The sequence below is a fragment of the Cavia porcellus genome, unplaced genomic scaffold (genome assembly GCF_034190915.1).
Source record: "Cavia porcellus strain 051 isolate PalLab524CR breed Dunkin Hartley unplaced genomic scaffold, mCavPor4.1 scaffold_14, whole genome shotgun sequence".
Lineage (NCBI taxonomy): Eukaryota > Metazoa > Chordata > Mammalia > Rodentia > Caviidae > Cavia > Cavia porcellus.
Genome location: NW_026947497.1, coordinates 41,647,830 through 41,671,610, shown reverse-complemented (window position 1 = coordinate 41,671,610; position 23,781 = coordinate 41,647,830). Strand labels below are relative to the sequence as shown.

General features: G+C 39.4%; 1 protein-coding gene across 6 annotated transcripts in view; it reads right to left on the bottom strand.

The window, feature by feature from the left end:
- Arhgap10 (Rho GTPase activating protein 10) overlaps window positions 1–23,781 on the bottom strand; it is a 272,424-nt gene that overhangs the window by 78,130 nt on the left and 170,513 nt on the right. For all 6 annotated transcript variants that reach the window (XM_063224386.1, XM_063224384.1, XM_063224389.1 and 3 more), the window contains 3 exons: window positions 19,267–19,325; window positions 11,573–11,678; window positions 10,109–10,268 (listed from right to left, as the gene is read on the bottom strand). In XM_063224386.1, coding sequence (XP_063080456.1) covers window positions 10,109–10,268; window positions 11,573–11,678; window positions 19,267–19,325 — 325 coding nt within the window. The remainder of the gene's footprint in view (window positions 1–10,108; window positions 10,269–11,572; window positions 11,679–19,266; window positions 19,326–23,781) is intronic.

Genomic DNA, 23,781 nt, shown 5'->3' with positions numbered 1-23,781 from the left:
CTCACTGCCTCCCACTTTCATTTCCTGTGTGAAAGCATGGCAAATGAGTCAACAGCAAAAAGATAAGAAAGGCCATTGCTCCAGTGTTCTAAATCCAGCTTCTCTAGAATGTTAACAAAGCTTTTTGCTTCCCTGTAGGTCTCGAGTCATAACTTGAGAGTGCCCTAGATTCTGGATTATGTGTGGGTGTACACATATCCATGCTCCTTTTGATACAGGATATTTTCTGTGAACAAGACCCAAAACTTTCCCTAGATTTTCGAAGTAGTTAGTATTGTGATAAAGCTTCAGAACTAGCTAGAAGGCTACCAGATACCAAAAAGAACTTTCAATACTAATTGACCAAATGCATGGTAGATTAGAAGACCAACCAGCCAGAACACAGGAAAAAAAAGGGTGAATCAGAAGAGAGGCTCAGAGCTTGGAAAATAATGTTTAGTAAAAGACATTATGTGGAAATCAAGAGAAAGTTAAAGATTTAAGCTAGAAGTAGCCTAAGATGAAAACTGCAGAAGAGGATCTAAGAAGTTCTAGTGATAAAATTACAGAGCAAGAGATTCAGGTGGAGAGGCTTCAAAAGAGCACTTTCCAGTAACGAGGTCACCAAGAGTCAAGACTGCAGCTTCCATCTCTCATTCATGCATCTCCCGCCCCAGGGGCTGCAGCTCCTCCCTGTGGTTCACTACCTTCCTGTTCTGTCTACACTTGGCCGAGTGCAGGGACACGGAGCCCAGGGACAATTTCATAGCAACTAAGCCAGTTTCTCCAAACCCCTATCTCCAACTTAACAGGACACAATCAGACTCAGCCCAGATTCCAGTTTCACTCCCACTGAGTTTTTAAGTCTGCTTGTCACCAGCACACCTAGAGAAGATGGCAATCGAGTCTTCCAAATAGGGCTGGAGTAGCCCATCTCCATCATGGGCAGACTCAGAGGGACTCGTTTCACCCCAAGTATGTACTTTTACCAAGCCAGCACTACAGACAGAGGACCAAGCCAACACTACAGATGGATGAACCCAGAGGAGTAAAAAGGGAAGTAGCTGTGATTTCAGATTCTAGAAAAGTAGCCTTTTTCTAAGCTCTAGCAGTAACAAGAATTGTTGGGGCGGGGGTCCTCTGCAATTATCCTAATTTGGTGCAAATGGATATGTAAGTTGCATATAGCAGAGGCCTCAACACACTATACTTCCTATAGGTTGAGCAACCCTACTCTGAAAATATGAACTCTGAAATACTCTAAAATACACTGACATGATACTCAAAAAATTGCAGCATTTTAGATTTTGGATTAGAAATACTCAACTGGTAGAATTTATGCAAAAATATTCCAAAAATCTGACAAATTCTGAAATTTCAAACACTTCCAGCAATGAGATTAAACAGATCACCCAAGTCACACGAAAGCCCCAGAACTTGATGAAACTGTGGTTCCAGCCCAAGGATCTTACTGTAGGACCACCATGAAACAACGGTCTCAAGACCAGTTTAGTGAAAAGCCATGTGAAGAGCTAAGGATAGGCCCGGCACATAATCATCTTTCTGTCCACCATGTTAGCTACTATAATTATTGTTGTTCCCAATATTATCTTGAGAGCTATGGAAGAGATGTCCCGAAAGATTTATTTCACAAAGAATAAAATAGTAAACACCAGGGCCATGCAGAAAAACCAAACCCAAACACATTCACAGTAACTTCTTCCTAACGAACCACATCTCCAGCCCAACTACACATACACACACACACCACCGAGCCCACTCTCTCAACTCCTTGATTCTTGTTTTCCCTTCCAACTTTTCTTCAAGGTATAAAGATTATAAACAACTGACAGATGAGATGAAGAAAAGCATCAAATCGTTCATCATTATTTTTTATTCTGCAAATGTTGAGCCAAGGCCACGCTGTCAGCACTAGGTGAGACTCTGAGGGCTGCCTCTGCAGTTTAGCATCTGCAGAGCCCTTGGTAGAGAACGCAGAGTGAGCAGGACCCCAGAGGTCTGTAAGCCTCTACTCTAACTCCCAAATCCATCTCTAACATAAACACATTCTCTTGGAAATACTATATTTTTCCTTCTGCCGAATCAAAGGCTCACTTCCTAGTAAGTTCTGCCCCCTGTTAAGTGAGTATGCTTTCTACCTCAACCAAGAATAAAGGAATTAATCACCTCCACTCCTTCCTGAAGCTCTTTCGTTTTCTGGAGACTGCCCCAGTGCTTTGTCTATACTAGGTGCTCAACTGTTTTCTCTCGGCAAACCACTATACTCAGATGAGAAATTATCTACCAGAATCGTGAAAAATGGGGAAACAGAATTGTCAAGACACTCCCATCTTTATTCCCTTTTCCATCACAAAGGAAAGAGAAGGTAAGACAAAGATTTTTGTGCTTTTAAACCTTTAAAAAAAAAATCCAAAATGCAAAGCAGAGGAAAAAAATGTACAACTGTCAAATTTTCATGGCAATGCCAAAAAGGCCACATTCATGAAAATGTGGCAGGATAAGAAAATTTACCAAATATTCTTGCCATAAGGCTTTGACTTCTACACTGAGCAGTCTCTACTCAGACAGACGTAAGGCTTTTCGAAACTCTGAAGTAATAGTAGTAGTAGTAGTAGTAGCTGTTGTTATTTTTATTAAGACATTTATTTTTCTCTCACATGAAAACTGTTGCTGCCTAGCAACCCAGTGTCAGCAAAGCTACATCAAGAAGCATTTCAGACCAGAATTTTGTTCTTTAAAAGATTTCTTTTTCCCATTCAATGACAAGCATGCTCCACAACAGCAAGGTTCTTTGCACCTGATAGAAAACAGTTTGCATATCTCTCACTCAGCCTCTTCTACATTAAAGGATGACAGAGGTTAACTAAGAGAAGGTAGCTGGGATATGTGTTGTTTTGTAGCAACAAAAATGGAGCTGTAGGCTTCCCTTTGTGTCAAGAACAACCCACATCTGAAGGCTACTGAGACCAAAGTTGGGACTGAACAGGGAATCCCCTTCCTTCACTGGGCCTAGGAACAGGGATGCATTCTTCCAGCTTTTGGCAAAGGAAGCATACATAATCCAAGGTTAACAAGAGTAATGAAATACACTCTGATAAACCTGTGTGCCCATAATTTAATATTCTGGTGATAATGTTAAGGTAACATGGGAAGCCAGACATGGTGCATGTGACTGTAGTCCTGGCTTCTTAGGAGGTTGAAGAAGGAGGATCCCAGGTTCAAACCCAGGGCAGGTAATTTAGCCATACACTGTCTCAAAATAATAAATGCATACATACATACATACATACATACATACATACATACAAATAAACAAAAAGGGCTCGGGTTATACCTCAGTGCTCCCTGCTCCAATGTGCAGTACTCACGAGTAACATAATGGGAAAGGCACAGTTGTCTCCTATTATCTGTAAGGGTCTGGCTCCAGGACCCTAACTATGGATGCCAGAATCTGTAGGTATTCAGGTCCCTTATATAAAATGGTTTAATTTCAAATAATTTATGTACATTCTCACTCCTGTATATTTGAAGTAATCTCTAGATTAGTTATAATATCTAAATCTATAAATCTGTAATATCTAAATATATAAAATCTAAATATCTAAAACAGTGCAAATGCTACACAAGCAGTTGCTACACTCTATTGTGTAGGAGGAAATTAAGCTCCACATTTTCGGTACAGATGGAATTTTTCACCTGATATCCTCCAGCGTTTGGGCAACCCCACAGACACAGAAGCCATGGGCATGGAGGATTGGCTGTGTAGTCTTGTCAGCTTTACTCTTCTATTACTCTTCTATCCGGGAATATTCTGGCTAACCAGGCACTCTGCAATGCACACCACCATCACAGATAAATCAGGGTCCCAAAGGAGCCACTCGAAACGATGTGGACACTGGCTTTTCTCACAAAGCAGGATCACCACAAATGACCTCCATATTTACACCCAGAAAAATGTGACACAGCCTCCCAGGGTACCCACTCCAAACACATTGGCAAAAGAATCCTCATCAAGGAGACACTTAGTATGAATAAAATGTAATTATCTCTCAGCACCCTGCAGTCTAGAGAGTGCGCAATATACAAAGGCTAGGACTAGAGCAAACATCCCGACTCTTGGTCATTGAGAATTGATGAAACATCAGCACACATGAAAATCACACAAGGCTGAGGTCAACCCCAAGCACCACATTCTGCAACTCACACTGAAAATCCAATTAAAATGCTCAAGGAGATAAATATCATGTAGGTAATTCTGTTAGTGTATAAAGTGACTTGGCTGAGAGCAACACTTATATATCATACTTTACATGAATTGCCAATCTTTTGGCATTAACACCACAGTAAAGATATGAAAAGAAAGCCACCCTAATAATGTTTCTTTGCTGCTTATCAAAGGCTTGTCAGACTTTCTCAAGGGGAAGGTGGAGTCACATTAATGTCTGACATTAAAATGTGTAGGGTTTAAGAATGGGCTCAATGTGCACAGGCTCCATAACTCCCAGAGGGCCTGATACCTGTGTGAGCCCTTAAAGCCCAGCCTTTTTCTGTACATGAGCTAACAAGTAGCTAGACCAGGAGGGATCAGCAAAAGATACCTGACTCAGGGGCTAGCTGCCTGCCTGCTCCTGCCCTTTCAGGTGGATTCTGCCTTTATCTCCCGCTGCGCTGCACGGCCACCTGACAAACATGTAAGTAAGCCTATACCATCAGCTACTCCACAGCGCTCATTACAGCCTGATGAGGCTCTTGCTCTCAACAGAAATCTTCTCCCTTCAAGGCTCTTCCTCCTCTGCCTGCCCTGCTCTCTCATCTCCTGGGCAATGGTGGCAGCCTGGACAATGCCCCTAGGGCCATCAAGCTCTTTACTATTAAGAGTAAAACCTTGGTGTTTCTCAGGGATATTATTCTCATCCTACTGATGAAAAGTAAAGGCTTTGGGATGGAACAGTTTCAGCTCAAACCCCCACCTTGTTACTTTCTGGCTGCGTGCCTGGGAACAACTCATTTCTCATTTGAGCAAAGGCAGTGTATGCACAAAAGCTTTTGTACCTGTGTGATATACACTCACATATACTTATAGAATGGTCATTTATATGTTCTAATATGTATTTTAAATGTATAGAAAAAGACAAAACTTTCACCCAGAACAGGTTACCAAATATCCTTAGAGTAAACCAAAATGCATACTACCATGAGAACCCAGTCAGTATTTTTTATGCCAACTTGAAGTCTTCAACGTTACACTTTGTACCCTGAAATTCTCTCACCACTTCATGCACCAAATCTCCAACTGTCTCCGGGGTTTATCCTGCTGAACCCTTATACCTTGAATTCACCCTACTCCCACCCAAGTCCATTTTTCCTTACTTTTATTAATGACACCAACATTCCCAGAATGGAATTTTTCTAACACTGACCCACAAGTCTGACCCACTGGCTGAACTGTTCAGAGGTGCTCTTCACCCTGGAATTCCCCATCTTCCTGGCTGTGACCTTGATCTGAGCCATATGACCTCCCACCCGGTCTTTTATTCCCGTCTTCCTCATGCAGTCCCTTCCGTCACAGTAAGCCCTCTGAAGAAGTTCACTTGAAAATGGTAAGAATTAAATGTAAAAGTCCTTTAGTCATATCCTCCCCCTTCCCAGCCGGAATCTCTTTCCATCTTGCCTCACACTGCTTCACCATGTTCCCACAAGAGCCCAGGGCACATTCCTCCTCAGTGCTTCTATGATGACACGCTCTCCCCACCTGAACAACTTTAAGCCATCACCACCTGTGCAAAGTGCAGTCTAAAACTTATTCACGCCACTCAGGGAAACTCAGCAGATTCCTTCTAGCTGGAAGTAAATTCTTTTCTGAAGTCTCAAAGCATTCTCTCTCTCTGTCTGTCTCTAGGACAACTTGGTCTCCACTACACACTGCAGGCACTTCTGGACAGTTCTCCTTTCCCCTCCTGGGATTCACAATCTGCATTCCCTCCACATGTGAGGCCCAGGGGATACAGGATGTGGGGGTGGGGTGCTCTGAATGAATGTATAACAAGTATACATTCTTAAGAACGAAACTTAGGCAAAACTGACACAGTCCAAAGCTCAAATTCCAATTTAAAATCCTTGGGAGGTATATAGCAAGCACTCTTTTGCTACCTGAGAAACACACTTTTCTGGTTTGCAAGGGAAGAAAGATCTTGTTAATATTTTTGGCCGATGGGTATCTTTTAGAACAACATATGAATGTATCACATGTAAATGAAGCCAAAACATATGCAGTACCTTTCCTATGGTACATACATAAATTTTATTGAAAAAAACAGCCATAAAGCTGAGAGAAATTATGATCTCCAAAACAGATTAACAAGGGATTTTCTCCCAACTCCAAAATCTAGGTAGTATTATTTTACTTTCATTACACAAAGTTTCCTCTTCACTTTAAAGACTTTCCTGGAGAACATTTTTCACATTCTGGGAAGGGGAAGGAAGAAAGGAAGGAAAAGGAAACGTCTCCCCGCTTCTCATCGCCCTGCTGGCTATTCCCCCATGGAGGCTCACTCAGATGCCCCTTTGTTTCCTCTCCAGTTTACCCTTTGATTTCCATGCCCTCATCCATTATTGGAGTCTTTCCTTCCTCACAAGTCTATTCTCTCTAGCTTTCCTTCTCCTTACTCTGGTTCTTCTCATTCCCAAGCATTTAACCAGGAAACTACATCCCACCTCTCCACTTCAGAACTGACACCAAATCTGTGCAGTGGAACTGTGGCTTTGCTGTCAGGGAAACTGCATCAAACACAGACACCCACATCCACATGAAGTTCCGCTGGACAGCCACCCTCATCAGCATAAACACTCCTCGTCCCGGAAGGGCCAGGACTCCAAAGATCAGGAGCAAAACGCAGGCAGTGGATGTGTACAAGGGGAAATTTGGAGAGGAAAGCAGTGAGGATGGAAAGTCTGAGTTGTCAGAATTGTTATTTAATCCCACCTGAGACCCCTTACCCCCAGCACACTGCTCTCTGCTTCCAAACCTCAACCCACGCACACAGGGAAGAACTGAAGTCCACGTCCAACTCCTCTCTTCTCGACAGTGCTTTAATGAGACCATACTCTAATGAAATAAGTCACACTTGTATGTAAACATCATACTGTCTCCCTAGTGAAAGAAACTGAGAGGAAGTAAGATGTAAAATCTACAATAGATAGAAACTGCTCAAAAGGAAAGAACAACTGAGATGAGGGAAAGGAGAAAAGGCAGGGAAAAGAAAAAAGCGTATTTTTTCTAAATATATTTTACGTATGTATATTTTGTACATATATGTATACATTTTATACATATATTTTAATAAATATTTTATACGTATATTTATATATACTTATAAAAATCTATATACACAAAAGATAGCTAAGACAGTTACACCATGAATTTAGTTAATTAAGGAGAATGGTTTGTGCGTATACTGTTTGATCAACTTTGCATGTGAAAGAAGAGCACACCCCCCCACGTTCTGATGACCCTGTTGCCACGGCTTATGTCTAGACATGGCTCCCCAAAGCCTCATACAGTCACAGGTGGGGTTTTCTGAGGTGGCTGCTCTAGGGTGGGTGGTGCTGGGATTGAGTGACACTGGGATTAAGGGTGCCCCACCCAGCATGTGGGGGCACCACCCAAAGGCCGGGTGCCTGGATGGATATGAAGACAGGCGTGGTTGCTGCTGACACCTCTTCACTGCTCTGCCTCCGTCTGCCTGCCATGGGCTGTTTCTCCTCTGCGAGGCCCCTGCCATGCCAACCTGGACTGCATCCAGCCAAATACAGACTGGATTATCTCTGAACTGTGAGCTGGAAGAAACCTTTCCTCCTTTAACTTTGGACACTCTCAGCATTGAGAAAAGTAGCTAAATGTGAGAGGGCAGGCGGCAGCAGCACTCGCCTATCTTTTGAATTAGTACTTATCTGCAGTACGGAGCACCCATATTTACCTCGAGGAGCAGGTACAGGTAACTTAACATATGTGGATTCTTTTTACTCTCCCTCCCTTTCCCTGTCTCTCCCCTTCTTCCATCTCTAAATGCCTTTTGCCAAAGATCTTTCTTCCTGTTTCCTATTGTCTATATTGTTTTTCAAATAAAAGAAGTTATATGATATTTAATGTGTTAGATTTATTTCATTTACCATTATATCTCAAGAGGTACTATATTTTTTTAAATCTCACAAAGACATTAAAGAAACAGGCCTTGCACAATCCTTTAGAAACTGGCAGGAACGATGATTATGTTTGAACAGGGGGAAGTAATCTGAGAAGGACTAATGGCAATGTGTCTTTTCCTCTGATACTTTAAGTTTAACCATTCACCTTATGCATTGATCATACCTTTGAAATGCTGCACAGTTCACAAAAACTAACATGTAAATCAACCCAGACGCCTGTCAGTGAGTAAACGAAAAAGAAAATGTGGTATATATACATGATGGACTATTTCGCCATAAAAAATAATGAAACCCTGTCATTTACAGCAACATGGATTGAACAGGTCATTATGTGAAGCGAATTGAATGAGAACAGAAAGACACAAGTCACACATTCTCACTTCTTCGCAGGACTCATAAGTCAGCTTTGCAAAACAGAATGGGACACTGGTCAGTACAGCCAAGGAAAAGTGGAAGGAGGAGTGGGCAGAAAGAAGCTCAGCAGGGGTCACTAGCACAGCATGGAGGAACTAGCTCTGGTTCTTATTCAGCACAACAGGGTAACTACATTTTAACAATCTATGATGTTTTTTAAAATAAATAGAAGAGTACAAGATTCCCAACATATAAACAAAATTTTCTGAAGAAATGCTAATTATCCTGATTTTACTGCTACACATTTATACGTGTATTGGATTACCATAATGTACCCCAAAAAGATGAACAAACATTATGTCCCAATAAAAATGAAACAGAACAGAGTTTTCCACAAACACGGTAAGAGGGAAGAGTGTACTGAAGTTATTTGTGCTCACCCTGCCCCCAGGAATATGTGTCCTCCCCTCCCAGCCAGTCAGGTACCCTGATGGAAGACAGAAGGGGTTTACCCTCTCCCGACTTCCCCTTTTCTTGCTATCCACAACACTTGGTCCAATCAGGAAGGTCCTCTGCAAGGCTGGGTGACCACTGTAACTGCAGTGCAAATAGACGCCAGCCCTGGCTCGCAGGTGCCTGGGGCGTCTGCCATCCACACTTACTCAGTGACAATCATTGCCCTTTGAGAGTTTGGATCCTGTCTCAGAGTCCCATGCATTAAAGGCTTGATCCCAGCTGGTACTAACTGTAAGAGGTGGAAAGCACTCGGGCAGGCAGTTAGGTCACTGGGGCATGACCTTGAGTGGGAACTCAGGACCCACCCCTCTCTCTCTCCCTCTTCCTCTCCCTCACCATCTCCCTCACCCTCTCCCTCTCCCTCTCCCTCTCCCTCTCCCTCTCCGAGGCTTCCCATCCTCCACAAAGTGAACAGCTCCTCTGCTGCAAACTCCTGCGCTGAAGTACCACACTCCCACAGGCCCCAGGGCGACAGGGTCAAGCAATCAAGGGCTCGGAAAACATGCACCAAAATAAACCTTTCCTCCCTCAAAGTTAATTATTTCAGTTATTTTGTCACGGCAAACACAGTTCTCTTCCTCCATCTGACATCCTTTCAACTTTAATTGCCTTACTTTCTCTTATTTTCTAAACTGCAAAGTTCTAACTTGATCACCGGTTCCAGGGTGCTGCAACACACAGAAGCTGAATGAGAAATCCAAGGGCAGGACTGCAAACAGCAACAAAAACCCAGACAACTCACTATCACGCAGCTGGTATTCACTCTCATCGGGATTAAACGTTTTTTTGTTAATACCAAGAAAGGTTCAGATGTACAGAATTCTATCAGAGAACTTGTTAGGAACAAGTTCATCACAGCAATGAAGGAAGAAGAGAAGGAGGGAGAGAAATGGAGAAAGGGAGAGAGGGAGTAAGGGAGGGAGGGAGGGAAGGGCAGAGATGAGGAAAGGAAAATAAATCCAAGAGGGTAACATCACATGGTAACCAGACAAAAGCAAGAACTCTCTTGAAGAGGAATAAAATATCATCTTACCTTTTCATGGTTTTCAATTAGAATTTCCACGACAATATTCTGAAACTTCAGATCCATGATGGCAGCGACAGTTTCTTCCTGTGGCCTCATCAGTGTTGGTCCAAACACCACGCCTAAATTTGCCACAGTCATTAGATTCTGCTTGGAGTGACTGGAAACACTAATATTGATGAGGGAGGGGAAAAAAGATCTGTTTAACTAGGGGGCTGGAATCATAGAATGCGCAGAATTTTCAACTCTGTCCCCTTAGACTTAAGAAATCACACAACTCAACTTGTCCTCCTGTCTGCTCTGACACACCCAGACCTTACCACCCTCTATGTGCAGAGGCCCAGCTACTATGTTACTTCTACTCCTTGGATGCTCTGGTCACAGCAGCCCTCTAAGTAAATCCACATGTGTGCCAAGCTTATTTCCACCAAACTTTACAACATCCTGTTTTGCCTCCGGTCATTATATTCTGGCTGCCAGGGCCTAGTGGCCCGCAAGGCACCTTTGTAAAAATTAGCTTCAAAGTCTGCAGAACCTGATCAAAGAGCAGCGCCCTATTGGCTCCTGCAGCCCAGTATCACTATGCAGCCTACAATGTGGACTCGCCACTGAACTCAGGTCTAAACACAGAGACCTCACTCCCCAAGAGGTTCAGCTGGAATCTCATATTCAACATACGTTCTCTCTCCTGACTGTATTTTGTGGGGATTTTTTTGCCACTCATATCTGAAATTATCTTGTATTTTAATTGTTATCTATTTATCTTCCCCCTGTAGAAAGCTTCAAGAAAGTAAGGACTTTCTCAAGTTCAAATGTGTATGCACTGGCACTAAAAAAGGCCATTAAATAAATATTTTTGGATCAAATAAATGAACGACTATTTCTGACAAGTCACAATACCCTCATGCCTTCAGTCTTTTATGTTATAGTCCTAAAACAATACTCCTCACCTTGTCACCGCTAGAATTTTACAGTTATAAATAATCTGAAAGTCATTTACATCTGAAAACAAGGCTAATTTCTTCCAACAAATCACTAGATGTTGTTTGGTTTTTAAAGACAAAGGACAAAAGAATGGACCCTGTGAAATAACTGCCCAGTACTTCATTCAACATAAAGGTCATGTTCACACTGAAGAGTTAGGTAGGTGTGAAAACAAGCGAATTTGCTAACCGACTTACAATTCCAGTTCCAGAACCTGCATATGGGGCAATAAATATGTAACGCTCTTTTCTTTCACTTCAAATCAAACCCCGAGTTGCTGGCAGTGATGTTAAACAAATAATTATACAACTTCATGGAAACATCATATTTCACCACTCTTGTCCAAAACACACAAAATGAGTCAAATGCCCGGACTGCCCTTCCAAGAGTGGTCCCTGGTATTGTATATACAGCTTGGGCTCCAGCTCAAGGACGCGGCACTGCACCCTCAGCAAAGTGCAAAGCGCGAAAGGAGGAAAAGAGCCTTACTTTGTTAAATGCTTCACCAAAATATCCAACATTTCTTTATTCTTCTCTGGCAGTTTGTGCACCAAGAAATGGATAGCATTGACGCGAGATTCTGGGCTGCCACTTTCTGTGAAGAGAAAATAAAAATAGTTAATACAGTACTCACAGAATCAAGTATGTTTCCCCCAAACGATTGTAACAGCACATTCACTGGAGAGCTAAAAAAGTGTAACCTTATTTTGCCACCTTTAAAAGACAACAGAAAGCCTATCTTTCCCACCATCATTGATCTTCTAAAATGCCCCACCCTGGCTAGAAGGTAATGTTCATGTGGCTCAAATTACCACCTGTCTCCCAACTGTGTCTGCGAGCAGACGGCTGCGACAGTTTCTCTTGCTTTTGTGCATGCTTCGAGTCTGCTCATGGTTCACTGGATGGAGCCCAATCATTGCCAATGAGCCCACAGTGCAATGCAAGCCAGGTACCAGCGAACAGATGATTCCCCATTGAGGTTCTAACTGGGTCTCCCAAAGAGACCTGCTGAAGTCCTAGCCCAAGGACCTCAGAGTATGACTTGATCAGCTGCAGTAAGACATGGAAATAAATGAATGCTTCAGAAGGAAAAAGAGTATATACTCCTAGCGCCCTAGAAATGGAAGTCACTGTGTGGGGCCACAGAGGGCAGGCCCAGAGTAGCTGGCTATTTGGGAGGATTTGGGTAAGCTCTGGGTAAAGGAGCTATCCCCAATTCTCTGGCACCTGACCCTGAGGCACACAGGGAAGAGAACATTGGTGTGGAGCAAGAAGGCCCAGCCTGCAGGAGGGGGTAAGAGGGTCCGGGCTTCCAATGAATGGTTTGCAGATGAAAAGCACCATGGGATTTTTCTATCTTTAGGAGCAGAGCAAGGCCAGAAAGAGGCAATGAGGCCTCAGATGGCAAATTATCGGGATTCAGTACTGGGCTTACTACACAGCCCTACTGGGAAACAGTCTCTGCAGATGTCATTTAAGAAGGGTTGGGTCCCTTACTTCAGTAAAATTAGTGTCCAAGTAAGAAAGCAATGACAGAGGGAACATGGCCAAGGAAAGGCCGATATGAAGGAAGACGTTGCCAACAAGAAGACTGCAAACCAAAGAACTTGAGAGTTTCCGGGAAACACAGGAAGCTGGGTTTGGCGAAAAGGATCCTTGCCCTTCTGGCATCAGGGAGAACATACCTTGGGTTCAGACTTCCAGCCACCAGAATTGTGGCAGGACTAAACTTGGTGTGCAGTACCGCTGTTTACAGCAGCTCCAGGAAACTAACCTCTTTCCCTTGCCCCTTAAACTCTGGAATTGCTATCAGTGGCTCCTACTAACTACATACACAGAGCCCTTTATCGTGTCCTTGATGGAGAAATTATCAAAGAAATCAATAAAACAGTTATTAACAAAGATAAAGTAGAGTTTTCAGGGGCGTTAAAGTAACTTGATGAGAATTAAGTGCTCAGTATATTGTAACTTTGTAACTTTTTGAAATCATAATTTTCTCATGATGAAAATTGAGTATCTGTTCTGTGAAACTTTAGATAACAGAAAAACCAAGTTTAAAAAAGTCACTAAAAATCTGAAATATATGTGTGTGAAATAACATGCACTCAAGACTATAAGGAACTTATATAAATCAATCCAAGAATGAAAGTATGTAACCCAACAAGAAAACAGGCAGAACCAACCTCACATAAGGGATATAAATGTTATGTATGCAAATATATACTGAACAAAAAGCGAGAGAGGAGGGAGAGAAGGGAAAGAGCATGAAAACAGGAATTAGGATGTGTTCTGTGCATGTGCCAACTCCCCACAAGGAATGAAAACATTATGTAATAAACACATGTACTAACGAACTAAAAAAAATATATATATATATATTTTGCTACTAAAAGCAAAACAAGCAGTGGACTACAGCAAAACTTCACAGAAAGAGCAATAAGCATAAAAATGGATTTAAAACTTTGTTAGAAATAAAAAAAAAAAGGAAACTACTATTTACCCACCAGAAGTGCTTTTAATGAGTACATTTTGACAAGAGTCTGAGACTATTCAAACTTTTCACATGCAGACTAAGTAGGGATTTTTAGGGGGTAGTGCTGGAGATGGACCCCAGGTTGTCAGAGCATATGCCAAGCATGCACTCTGCCCCTGAGCTGCACCCTCAGCCATAGGTGGAAACGATTAAATGGCACAACTGCCTGGAGACAACGCTCCTCAGTACTACTAAAGCTGAACAAACATGCCCTGTGACCCCAAAGTTCCACTGTATTCATATAGAACAAGGAGATGTACAAATCAATGTCCATTAAAAGACTTACACCAGAATGTCCGCAGGAGCAATCTTTGGAGTCACCCCAAACTGGAAGCAACCCAAATGTCCATGAGTCATTAATTCAATAAACATACCCTGTCCTATTCATATAATGGACCGCAGTGAAGGTGAATGGACCAGTGTTTCCTACAGTATGCACAACTCACAAGATGAGCACAAAGGTAGATTAGTCTTTCTTTCCATCCGACTCCAACCCTATGACATGTACCAACACCAGCCCAAACTATCAAAAGCTGGAGAGCAGTCATACCTCCTAAGGGTGAAAAGTGATCAATCACAGTGGTGTGATGAAGGGCATCTGAGGTTCTGATAATGTTTGATCTTCATCAAGGGCTGACTACATGCATATTCATTAATGGTACACATTTGTACACATTTACGTTACACTTCGACAAGATTTGGTTAAATGAAAAATAACCCATAAGAAATGTCACCATGAAGTACACTGGTAGATCTTAACTTCACAGACGACTTTCCATGACACTGAGTGCAGTGCCACACCATCGACTTTATGACCCTTCACTTCATGCTGCTCCCAATGTCTGTAAAGTTAAAATCGTTCCAGAGCGCACTCCTAACACCAGTCAGTGTCTGAGAGTGAGGAACTGGGTTTTTACAGGAGAACTGTCAGACAGCTGCCCCAAAAAAGAATGGAAGCAGAGAGACTACCCAACTAAGACGCATTTGATGTTTGATGCAGAGGAGCACAAATAGTTAAGCCATATCCCCACACAAAAGCTTTTAAATATAGACTGAATTTACCACTGAAAGCAGAAGTACAACCACATAAAGAGTTAGGTGATAAATTACAGCCCAGTTCAATATCTGGAGTTACAACCAAGACATTCAGGAGTGTTGCAGAAAATAAAAGCAATAGAAACAATTTCAGCTCATAGCTTTGTTTAAAAAAAAATTAAAGTAGAATTCCGAAATAATAGTCAAAAATTTCAAAGGATCTTGAAGGATGAAAACTGTGTATTTTGAAAACTAAAAATTCTTGCAAACTTTGTACTGAAAAGCTAATTCTAACTCAGGAGTCTATCTTCACATTAATAACTATCTTTCTCCAATGAATATCTAGTTTAAATGTTTTAGGATTCATTTTTTCCTTAGAGATGAGTTACAAAAATCATTTCCCATCCTCTAGGGACACAGTCATTCATTTCTAAAATTACTAGATTCAGTTTTGCAAAGTAGTCAAAACCATCCACTTTCTTCATTGACAGTCCCTGCCCAAAACAATTCTTTGAAAAAACATATATTTTTTCCAAGTATTTTTCTCTTTAAAAAAGGTATTTCAGTAAAGCTTAAAATAAAACACTTCTGACATTAATCAGAGCTTTCTATTAGCAGACATTTTCCATATAGCTATGACATAATTTAAATCCTTTCTATGTATTTCTAAAATAAAATACTCCAGGCACACACCTATAATCCCAGCAATCTGGGAGACTAAGGCAGGAGGAGCAAGCTGGAGCCAAGAATGGGGAACTTAGCAAGTCCCTAACTCCCAAAAAATAAAAACACACAAAAAAGGCCGAATATGAAGCATAGTTCAAAGGCCCTAGGTTTGATCCTGAGAACTACAAAGAAAAAAAGTTATCTATACTCTATGTGTTGTTATATATGGTAAAAAAATTAGGGGCCTAACATTTTTTAAATTATAATAATCAATTACTTGCCAGGAAATTATGAACTTACTGTAATTTAAAAAATATTTTGACTGTGAAACTGTAAATAAGCATTCATTGTATTTTAATATCTACTTGATATTAAATCTATTATGATACTATCACAAGATACTGATAAAAAGATATGATCAAACTTACTGCAACTTCTCAAAGACTCATAGGCAAATAAATGCTAAATACTGAAATGCTGTCAATCATACTGTAATTTAAGGAAGCACTTCCCAAGGGCCAACAGAGCTGCTATCAAGGCACATTGAGCGTCCCTCTGAGGTCTCTGTCTACTATGAAACGAATCCACCATGCTAAGGAACACAGGTGCCATTAAACATCCTATTCCTTTAATTCCCAGTTTCTGAACACTTCCCCACCAAGAATCTCATGATTTTGCTGTGTTCCCTATGCAGATTTATCAGTAAGAATACGATACTCTGATCAGACAATCACTGATGCACCAGACCCTGTAATAATGATGTTTCTCATCAGAAATGACTCTAGGAGTTTGTAGCTACTGATTCTGCTTCCCACAAAATTTGAGTACTGGATGAACTTATACTCAACACAGCAATACAAGCCGCTGAGTCTTTTTTCATATAACCCAGTAGGCATCTAGACTTTAGTTGTTCTGCTTGAGCTAGGTTTAATGCAAGTCCAACTCAGAAGCAGGGCTCCATGCTCACCAAAAATGAAACATCAGCACTCCAAACCTACAGATAGACACAATCTTTTGCATTCCTGTATGGACCAAGTAAGCTGGACCCTTATCTTACAAATTTCTACACCAAAACCCAGTACTATACAGGACTCTCAAAGTGGATAGTCTCTAGGTTTCTTTCAATAATATAAACAAACCAGTTAACAGTTTAAGTATTTCAATTTTCTGAACAACAAACAATTCTTTTGTGTGAAACCTATGTAACATTCAGCAGTAGGTCAGTAAATTATTTTTTAAGAACAAGAAATCAAAAAATTTAGCTTTCTGAAATGACAAGGTAACAGAAAATGCCACCGCCACCACTTCCTACCCCTCCCAACTCCATCAGTATATTTCAGTTTGTTAGTTGTCCAGGTAACAGTTCCTGTTCCAGTTCTGGTTATTTCCATCTTTTAGAAGTGGCTGGTCACTGTGATGCACAACTGGTCACTATGATGTATATTGTAAAAACCAATCCCCAACTGACAAGCCCTCTGCCTGCCTCTGTAGCTCCCAACTGCTTATGTCATATAGACCCCAGACCATCAGAGATCAGGGCCTGAGATTCTGAAAAGGATCCCGGTTAGTGCCTGTTGATGTAAATAAACCTGCCTCCAAATCCTGGGTGTGGTTTCGGTATTTCTGCTTGCTGTTGCAACAGAAATGAAATTCGTATTTGTACAATGAACTCAAGAAATTAACTTAGAGATTCTCAACAGGAAACTACTGAAAAGAAACTGGTGACAGAAAACTAAGGGAGCCAGCAGAAACCATCAGGACTCCCAGCAGGAGGAGAGAAGAGACAAGCTCCACACCACAGAACAGATGGGAGCAACCGAACATGGCTGAGAAGAATCGGAATTTAGTTTCCATGCTGGTATAAGTAGCAGTAACAAAGACTAGTGATGGTCAGTAATTTTAGCAATCAGTTTAGCTAATAGATATTTTAGCAAGACAAGGTAAGCTGCGCCACTGCTAATGGAGAGTGATAGTTTAAACCACAATCCCCATTTTCTAACAACATGAAGGGGGAAGACTAACTTCCACTATCTGAGTTCTGTAACTGTTTTATTCAACATATGCAAAAGATTGGAAGATCTGTTCCCTCATTCTCACATAAACACAAAGAATGGTGCTCACAAGAGGTAGGAAAAACTGAACTCTACCCTGGAATCTTTAGATCCTAAAAAGAAACCCATTTAGTACATGTAGTTTTTCATTAAATAAGGTTACATTCTAACCACAAATGAACTTAGTAAAACCCATGCCAATAATTACAGTAGCTACAATACTCCTCTGGAACAGTGCTGTTATTTAAATCATTATAAGACTATTACAGAATCACCAGAGTCAGGAAACAAAACACAAAGTACTGGTTCAACAATCAATCTCTTACAGTTGTACAATTCTTTGCATCATTGAGATCAAAAACGCCTTCAACAAAATCTATCACCATGGACTTCATTATCTCTTCCTCCTCTAATAAAATCCACAGATATTAGAATGCCAAATATCTTTTTTTCAGTTACAGGTATGACAGTATTCGTGATGCTAACTTTCAATAATTTAAGACTTTATTCCATAATCATTTCATCTTTCTCCAATTCTGCAAGAAGTCTAGATTAAAGCTGGCACCATTCTGCTTTTTCCAGTCTCTAAGGCAAACAACATGAAACAATTGTCCTCCAACTAAGTTTAATTTGTCTTTCCCTAGTATGCCAAAAATGCCACAGGGAAGAAATCAAAACAACTAAGCATTTGCTTGAGTTTTTGCCAAGAAAACTTTCCTGCACTTCCTCGATCACATAAATTCTCTTTAAGATGGGGATAAAATAAAAAAAAATTTCTTCATCCATGTAGAAACAAAACTGAACAGAACCCCATATTCTTGCCTTTTCCAAAAATCCATTTCATAGGTATAGTCCAAGGGCACCCACACATTTCTGGTCTCTCCAGTATACCAATAACTTTAGCCTTGCCGGAAGAGAGACCTCACAAGAAGACAACCTTTAAAGCTATGTTCAGGCAGCAGGCACACAGGACCCAAAGGGACTGCTCTAAATTTTTCAACAGATTAAACTCTGGAACACATTCAAGGGGGAAAAAAAATAAAAGGAAATTAAAATATGATTTCAGCTACTGTCAGTGCACCTGTGCAAACCAATACTGAAGGGTTTAGCCAGGGGAACTGGGGTTTTGGATTTTACATTCAGTTTCCTATAATCTGGTAGTTTACTTAACATGTCTCAACCTTCATTTCCTTAAACATTAAATACCAAACACCAGGACACTTCAGAAGACTTGGATGATTAAACAGTATATGTCAATTATAAAAAGTGAGCTGTATGATAAAAGACAAAAGAGTCCTGAGTGAGTTTGACTCATAAAAATCTAACCACAGAGTAAAACTTCACCAACTACAGACCTTTTTCTTTTACCATTTTATCATGTATAATTCTAGTCTGTCAAATACTGTTTAGGCTTCTAGTATTATCTCATAATATTCTTTCTGTCTATAATTTCCAATTAAATGTCTTGGTAAACTATCTCTAACCCATTAATCTCTCCAAATCTGCTAATCTCTGCAACCTCCTGCAAATTAAAATACTTCTGTGTTTTGGAAGCATTCTGTTCATGTAATCATTATATATTTTATTGTATAACAAGAGCATATGCCCCAAACCTTGCTACAATACTGGCTCCTGAGGTCAGGAATCCTGTTGTGAAGCTACCTATCTAGTACATCAACAAATCACACAGTAAGGAATAATTAATATTCATGAATGAATGAATAAGTACATTGCCTTTTATTTTCCAAAAGGAAGGAACAATCAGTCAGCTTCTAAAGTGATTTCTATTTTTAATAGAGAACACAGTAACACTAAGATAAACTTCTCATATGTAAATTTTTAGTTCGTATACACTGCAAGGCACAAAACTGTGTCTGTACCCTCTACAGAATACTTACTGGCTGGAACAATGAAATCCCCATGTAGCTCATAGGTCATGAGAGGTTCTGGAAGACTCCTATACAAAAAGAACAGCTCAGAATTACCAGACGAATCCAAACAGGTCACATATGTGTTTCTTTTCTTTATAAAAGGATGTTAAATTTGTTGTGCATTTCTTAGTTAATGTGAAAAATTCTCCAGGGAACACTCTAAAACATATCAAAAGTACACATAAATCAAGTGGCTCACTTTATGAACTGTTATTTGTACCAGGTACTATCAAAGCTTAAGCAGCCACAAATCCCTATCAGCTATTATACATCTCACCTTGGGAAGCACCTTCATGAACACCTGGTTGATGTATGTGACTTCCTTCCACACAACATATTTGAAATCAAAAATTCTAACTATAGGGATGTAATTTTGAAAATCATCTTTAAAATGTTAATTAAAGGGATCATCAAAAAATACACAGACAAGAGCTAGGGGTGGTTCATTAGTAGTCCCTTGGGTTGATCCCCAGGGCTGAGAGAGACAGGCAGACAGACAGAGAGACAGAGAGACAGAGAGATAGAGATTAAGCAAAACAAATCCTCTTAAATACATCCAGTATAAAATTATTTTGTACCTATATGTAAAAGAAACATGAAAACATTGAAGACTTAATTTATTTAAAAGATACAAACTTAAACCAGTAATTTAATAATATACATGTTGGGGCTAGGGATTTAGCTCAGCGGCATAAGCACCTGCCTGGCAAGCACAAGATTGTGAGTTCAATCCCCATTCAAAAAAAAAGAATATACATGGTATTTTAGTTTTCTAGACAACAAATTATACATGTAAATGGTATTATATTCTATCCTGTGATCAACAGAATGTTAGTTCAGTAAATCTTGTTAATTTCTTAAATCTCACAAAGCCAGGTTTTTTAATTTCACAAAAATGCAGGTAACACTTAAGACAAGTATCAATCTGCACAGATTTTCTGGAGATTAATCTGGCAAGATACTAAGAACTTTTGCAAGTTTGAAATTCTATAACTCTGAAATTCCTCTTCAAACATTTAAAACAAAAATCAAAGATGTATACATACAAAAATATTAAACATATGCACAAGCCAAGAATAGCACCAGGGGTAAATTTCACTTAATACTGACTAAAAAGTTCAACTCTTCAAGAAGTTACAACAAAATTAAATATTCATGAATCCAATAACAAAGCTTCAAACTATCTGAACTCAAAAGCTAATACACTGCAAGGGCGAAATAGAAGAATCCATAACTACAATCAGAGATTTAAATAAAACAAGTAGACAAAATTTGTTAGCATACAGAAGATTTGAACAAAAATACCAACCAATTTCATCTAATTTACATGTCCTTCACCAACAGTACATTCCACTCCAAAGCAGAACACACATTCTCAGTGCACAGACTATTTGTTTTCCAAGATGAGCCATATTCTGACTCATAAAATAAATATAATTTCAAAATGGTCCAAGTTATGCAGAATATGTGTTTGATAAAAATTAAAAATCAGTAACAGAAAGATCGGTGAATAGCCACAAATAAGGGAAATTAGAAAGTACTTGAAACGGAATGAAATGAAAATAAAACATCAGATTTTGAGAATACTGATAAAGCAGCAATTACAGGAAATTTACAGTGTTTGACATCTACATTACAAAAGCAGAAAAATCTTAAACCAATAACTTTACTTTTAAGATGGAGCTGGGGAAAAAGTAAATGACACTCAATGTAAACGGAAAAATAAAGATCAGAACAGAAATCAATAAATAAAAAAGAGGAAGTAATTAAGAAACAGTTCCTTGAGATGATCAGTATAACAGGTAAATCTACCTAGAGCAATTAGGAAATAAAAGAGAAAACATAAATGACCAATGTCAAGAATGCAAACTGTTACTGCAGGTTCTAAACATATTACAGAAAGTACACCCTTTGACAGCTCAGCTGGTAGAGCAGAGGACTGTAGACTCAACAGATACCATAAAGAGAATAGAAACAGTCCTATGCCTGTAAATTCAACAAGTGAAATGAACAAATGTCCTACAAGATGGAAAACACTCATGAAGTACTAGGCAACATATGGAGTCCTGTGTCTGCGAAAGAAATTATGTTGGGAGTTAAAAATATGATCTATAAGAAAACTTTGGGTCCAGATGACATTGCTGGTATGTTCTACCAAACAAGAAAGAAAGGATATCAGTTCTGTACATATTTCTCCAGAAAGCAGAAAAGAGATACTTTCCAATTCATACTGTGGGGTAATTATTACACTATTATCAAAATTAAAGACATCACAAAAAAATTACCACCAAGATCATGAATAAACACAGATGCAACTAGTATAAATAAAATTTTAATAAACCTAATTCAACAAGATACATAAAACATGTCATGACTAACTTGGCTTCACCACAGAAAATGTGACACCAGGATAGCAGTTTTTTAAATGCTATTTGCCTTAACAGTAAACTAAAACAAAAGAAAATCATGTCATCATCAAAACAAATAATGTAGGAAAAAGCCACTAGACACATGAACACATGCATATGTGGATATTCACACACACAAAAAAGCTAGAATCCACACCTCACATTTTATTCAAAAATGAATTTAAGGTATATCATAAATCTAAACAGGAAACCTAAAACTAAAATATCTAGAAGAAATTTAAAAGAAAACTTTAGTTGCCTTAAGATTCTTGATATATAGGATACAGTAAATAAAATGTGACATCAAAATTAAAAACTCTTTGAAAAATACAATTAAAAAGAATAAACAGATTAAGTCACACACTGAAGTAAACATCTGTAAAACATATATCCAAAAAGGACTTGTATCCAAAATACTTAAGTACAGTATCTTGCAAAATGCAGTAAATCAACTGTATTTTTTAACTGGACATAAAACAGGGGTAAGAATGTAGCGTACTGACAGGGAGTATTTTCCCCATTAAGGCCTTACGTTCAGTTCCAGCAAAACAAAACAAAACAAAACAAAAATTTAAAAATTGAGGAAAATAGATGAACCTGTTAGAAATAGATGAAATAAATTTCACCCCAAAGCACAAAGAGATGACAAATAAACACACATAAAAATGCTAAACATAGCTAATGACTGCAAAATTCACATCAAAAGTATAATTAGGAACCAATATGTATCTATTAGAACAGCTAAAATGACTGACTACATCAAGAGTTGAAAAGATTCACAGAAGTAGGCTCTTATGTACCTTTGATGGGAATGTAGAATAGATCAAACTTTGAAAAAAGAAAACTGTCAAACCTCCAAAAGTTAAGTACACACTTACCAGATGATCCATATATTCCAATCCCAAGATTTACCCAAAAGAAATAAAAGCCAATGTCCATTTAAAGATTTATTCACCAATGTGTATAGCAGTGTTATGTGCAATACCCAAAAAGCTATAAACACTCTAATGGCTACCAAGAAGCTAAGGGATTAAAACCAAATGGAATATCCAGGGGCTGGGGATTTAGCTCAGTGGCATAAGTGCCTGCCTTGCAGGCAGGCAGTCGTGAGTTCGATCCCCGGTACCGGTAAAAAACAAAAAGACAAAAAAAAAAAAAAAAAAAAAAAAACGAAATGGAATATCCATACAATGGGCCGTTAGCTTTGCAGTCTCAGTGAACAATGAGAACATGCTATGAAACAGGTGAATGTCTAATCAGTTAGTAATTAAGTGAAGGAGTCTGGAATTTCTTAATATATATTTGCACACATAAAGAATACAAGGAATGCAAATTCATATATAATGACAGAAAGCAAGCCAACAGTTACCCACAGATGAGGCCATGAGAAGGGAGGGGTCCAAAGTAGGCATTTCTAAAGATGGGAGGAAACGGGGTGGGGGGGGTGCTTATTTTCCTGTCTTCATTATGATGGTAGTTTCCCAGATGTATAAATACAATAAGCTCATCAAAATGTATTATGAATATATAAATATATATATATACGATTATACTCCAATACATGTCAATAAAGCTATTTAAAAAACAAATGTGAAATATTCTCTTTTTTTTTTTTTTGGTCTTTTTTGTTTTTATCAGTACCAGGGATTGAACTCACGACTGCCTGCTTGCAAGACAGGCGCTTATGCCGCTGAGCTAAATCCCCAGCCCCTAATGTGAAATATTCTTACAAGTGCTTTACATACAGCTTCTGGTACTACAGTATAACAAACATACACACAATGACAACCATATAGAAACTTAAGGCATGAGTGAAGAATTAGCTATTCTCTTTGCTTTCCCTCCACATGCACATTTAAAGAAAAACACCATCAATTACATCACTAAAAGCAAGACAAAGAAAAGCAAAAAAGAAGTCAAGAGTTTTATTTTAAAGTATGGACAAGTGGAAAGTGGCAAAGACGGAAACCAGCTACCCGCAAGGAAGGAGCGTTACAGAGTGCTGCCTCCAACACAGCGAGAGATGAGAATGCTTAGAAAAACCACCCAGAGTACTTCTTCTCCAATAAAAATG